A 4,965-nucleotide genomic window follows, 5' to 3' on the forward strand; every position below is an offset into this window, starting at 1 on the left:
TAAACATTTTGACTTTATTCTAGTAATATTTTGACTTTATTCTCGTAATATTTCGACTTTATTCTTGTAGTAGGCCTATTACAACTTTATTCTCGAAACATTTCAACTTTATTCTCATAGTTGGCCTATCACTACGTTATTCTCGAAACATTTAGACTTTATTATCGTAATATTTCGACTTTATTCTCATAGTAGGCCTATTACGACTTTATTCTTGAAACATTTTGACTTTACCTCGTCATATTTCGACTTTATTCTCGTAGTAGGCCTATATCGACTTTATTCGTGAAACATTTTGACTTTATTCTCGTAATATTTTGACTTTATTCTCGTAATATTTCGACTTTATTCTTGTAGTAGGCCTATTACAACTTTATTCTCTAAACATTTTGACTTTATTCTCGAAACATTTCGACTTTATTCTCATAGTAGGCCTATTACGACTTTATTCTCTAAACATTTAGACTTTATTCTCGTAATATTTTGACTTTATTCTCATAGTAGGCCTATTACGACTTTATTCTCTAAACATTTAGACTTTATTCTCGTAATATTTCAATTTTATTCTCATAGTAGGCCTATTACGACTTTATTCTCTAAACATTTTGACTTTATTCTCTAAACATTTTGACTTTACCTCGTAATATTTTGACTTTATTCTCGTAATTTTTCGACTTTAATCTCGTAGTAGGCCTATTACGACTTTATTCTCTAAACATTTTGACTTTATTCTAGTAATATTTTGACTTTATTCTTGTAGTAGGCCTATTACAACTTTATTCTCGAAACATTTTGACTTTATTTTCGAAACATTTTGACTTTACCTCGTAATATTTTGACTTTATTCTCGTAATATTTCGACTTTAATCTCATAGTAGGCCTATTACGACTTTATTCTCTAAACATTTTGACTTTATTCTCGTAATATTTCGACTTTATTTTCAAAAGTATTTCAACTTTATTCTTGCATTGTGACTTTATTCTCGTAATATTTTGACTTTATTCTCGTAATATTTCGACTTTATTCTTGTAGTAGGCCTATTACAACTTTATTCTCGAAACATTTCAACTTTATTCTCATAGTTGGCCTATCACTACGTTATTCTCGAAACATTTAGACTTTATTATCGTAATATTTCGACTTTATTCTCATAGTAGGCCTATTACGACTTTATTCGTGAAACATTTTGACATTATTCTCGTAATATTTCGACTTTATTCTAGAAACATTTTGACTTTACCTCGTCATATTTCGACTTTATTCTCGTAGTAGGCCTATATCGACTTTATTCGTGAAACATTTTGACTTTATTCTCGTAATATTTTGACTTTATTCTCATAATATTTCGACTTTATTCTCATAATAGGCCTATTACGACTTTATTCTCTAAACATTTAGACTTTATTCTCGTAATATTTCGACTTTATTCTCATAATAGGCCTATTACGACTTTATTCTCTAAACATTTAGACTTTATTCTCGTAATATTTCGACTTTATTCTCGTAATATTTTGACTTTATTCTCATAGTAGGCCTATTACGACTTTATTCTCTAAACATTTAGACTTTATTCTCGTAATATTTCGACTTTATTCTCATAGTAGGCCTATTACGACTTTATTCTCTAAACATTTAGACTTTATTCTCGTAATATTTCGACTTTATTCTCATAATAGGCCTATTACGACTTTATTCTCTAAACATTTAGACTTTATTCTCGTAATATTTCGACTTTATTCTCGTAATATTTTGACTTTATTCTCATAGTAGGCCTATTACGACTTTATTCTCTAAACATTTAGACTTTATTCTCGTAATATTTCGACTTTATTCTCATAGTAGGCCTATTACGACTTTATTCTCTAAACATTTAGACTTTATTCTCGTAATATTTCGACTTTATTCTCATAGTAGGCCTATTACGACTTTATTCTCTAAACATTTAGACTTTATTCTCGTAATATTTTGACTTTATTCTCATAGTAGGCCTATTACGACTTTATTCTCTAAACATTTAGACTTTATTCTCGTAATATTTTGACTTTATTCTCATAGTAGGCCTATTACGACTTTATTCTCTAAACATTTAGACTTTATTCTCGTAATATTTTGACTTTATTCTCATAGTAGGCCTATTACGACTTTATTCTCTAAACATTTAGACTTTATTCTCGTAATATTTTGACTTTATTCTCATAGTAGGCCTATTACGACTTTATTCTCTAAACATTTAGACTTTATTCTCGTAATATTTTGACTTTATTCTCATAGTAGGCCTATTACGACTTTATTCTCTAAACATTTTGACTTTATTCTCTAAAAATTTTGACTTTATTCTCTAAACATTTTGACTTTACCTCGTAATATTTTGACTTTATTCTCGTAATTTTTCGACTTTAATCTCGTAGTAGGCCTATTACGACTTTATTCTCTAAACATTTTGACTTTATTCTAGTAATATTTTGACATTATTCTCGTAATATTTCGACTTTATTCTAGAAACATTTTGACTTTACCTCGTCATATTTCGACTTTATTCTCGTAGTAGGCCTATATCGACTTTATTCTCAAAGCATTTAGAGATATATTAGAATCTTAGAATTTTTTTTTCAACGTGACACTAAAACACCATCGTAAGACTAATGTTTTCAAAATTGCTAATTTATATCTCAACTTAAATTCAGCATTGCGAGAATAAAAAAAAACACACACACAAAAAAAACAATCTGTACTGAGCAATAAAAACGTCTGCGATCAATCTGGACATCTTACAGAATATATTACGTGTTCCACTGACGGAAGAAAGTGACACAAGTTGAGATGGACATGAGGGAGAGTAAACGAGGAAAGAGTGACTAAAGCTGCATGTGTTTGTTTCGCGCAGGTGGAGTACTACTTCCTGTCGCAGTACGTGTCAGTGGTGGAGACGCCGTTCCGTCACGTGTTTAACGGCCGTGGAGATCACACTCTGAGCGCTCTGGCCGATCACGTGTCGCTCCTGCGCTCCGCTCCGCACCTGTTCAACGAGGCGCGTTTCCGTCGCCAGCTCGCGCTCTTCACCTGGACGCTTCAGGGCGCCGCGAACGCACTCAGCGGAGACGTCTGGAACATCGACAACCCGCTCTAGAGCTCCACACACAGCCTTCAGCCTCTATTTATACCCTAGGAGCTGCTCAACACTTCTAGTGATGTTCTAGAGACCACTGAACATTATCTCCTTGTAAATTAATTCTTAATTAACAGTTATGATTGAGAAGAGATTCTTTTTTTGTTACTAAGTGATAACGAGACTCTTATGAATGTGAGCAGTAATTATCGAGAGCAGTGACTCTCATAATTATGACAGTCGTACTGTCGTCCAATCAAGAAGCAGCATCTGCTATCGATCGACTCTGATTAGCTGATCATGTTTACTGTATTGATCAGATATTGATTAGATTCTTATGAATTAACGCACGTGCTGTATGGTGCACTTCAATAAAAATGTGTTACTTTTGTGTCAATTTCAGTCTCATTGTAATTTTCTGATGCATTATCTGAAATAGAAATCTTTTATAACATTATGAATGTCTTCATCATCACTTTTGATCAATTTAATGCGTCTTTGCTAAATAGAAGTATTAATTTCTATAATTTCTCCCCCTCCCCTCTTTTGTATAATGTTACAAAAGCTTTTTATTTCAGATAAATACTAATCTTTGGATCTTTCTATTCATCAAAGAATCCTGAAAAAATGTACTCAGCTGTTTTTAATGTTAATAATAATAATAATAGATATATTCTTTAGCCGTAATTCATCAAATTAGAATGATTTCTGAAGATCATGTGACACTGAAGACTGGAGGAATGATGCTGAAAATACAGCGGAGCATCACAGAAATAAATTACACTTTAACACAGATTCACACAGAAAACTGTTATTTTAAATAGTAAAAATATTTCACAATTTTACTGCTTTTGCTGTATTTCTAATCACAAAAATGTAGGCTTGGTGAGCAGAAGAGACTTCTTTAATAAACATAAAAAATTGAACAGTTTTTTTACAGGTAGTGTACATATTGAGATTATTATTTTTTTTCATGTAATATTGAATTCAGATGAATGAATTGGGTTTATATGTTTATAAAACAACATTATATTTAGCAGTCATTCAAATATTAAAATGACACAAAATTGAAACCAAAAAGGCTATACTTAAAATCCAAACTAAGGAAGGCCTAAATAAAATTAAAAGGAGAAAACTGAATTAAAATGACATTTTAAACAACGATACACTATAATAACAAATGCATGCACTGTTTATTTACACTTATTTCCATGCAAATTATTTCTTGAATCTTAAAAGTTAAATATGAGTTTGCATTAATTTTCTTTGACTCCAGGATCCTGATCTTGTTCACCGCCGCTAGCTCCGCCCATCATGATGTCATATCCTGTGGAGAGAGAGGGATTTGTTTTTTTAAACTGAGGTGGTGTTATAACATTGTATTTTCAGTGTTTTTGTCTTGTTTTCCAGACCAAACATCTTTAAATCAAAATGCATTTACGTACTTGAGATATTTTGCATCTCCAGTAAATGTTTGAACTGGAAAATAAGACAATTGTGTTCAATGCATGCCTTAAACTTTCTCAACTTGATCAAAAAATGGTCTTCATAAAGCCTGCAGACACTAATTAAGAGCGGGTGATTGGTTCTTACCTGTGATGGACCCGAGGTGCTGAGTTAGTCAAACACGGAGAACAGCAGGAGATCACGAGCTGAAGGTCGTCTGGATCTCCTCGATCTGACCGATGGCTTTTAAAGGAGCTTCCCGAGATGCGGGGGCCAGCAGACAGACGCTGTGTGTTTTAATGAACATAACTGAGCCCCTATAAACATCTATTTGTGTCTGACCACAGGCAGACGGGCTGAAACTAGATCTTTTGTAAACTGAGCTCATTGCCGGATGCTGATATGAATTCTG

At 32.4% G+C, this 4,965-nt stretch overlaps 1 protein-coding gene across 2 annotated transcripts in view; it reads left to right on the forward strand.

Annotated features, from left to right (window-relative positions):
- Positions 1–3,504, forward strand: part of tfr2 (transferrin receptor 2) — a 22,126-nt gene extending 18,622 nt beyond the window's left edge. For both annotated transcript variants that reach the window (XM_059528517.1, XM_059528516.1), the window contains exon 18: positions 2,886–3,504. In XM_059528517.1, the coding sequence (XP_059384500.1) occupies positions 2,886–3,128 (243 nt within the window). In that variant the 3' untranslated portion in view covers positions 3,129–3,504. The remainder of the gene's footprint in view (positions 1–2,885) is intronic.
- Positions 3,505–4,965: the final 1,461 nt, after the last annotated feature.

The sequence above is a fragment of the Carassius carassius genome, chromosome 37 (assembly GCF_963082965.1).
Source record: "Carassius carassius chromosome 37, fCarCar2.1, whole genome shotgun sequence".
NCBI classification, from domain to species: Eukaryota; Metazoa; Chordata; class Actinopteri; order Cypriniformes; family Cyprinidae; genus Carassius; species Carassius carassius.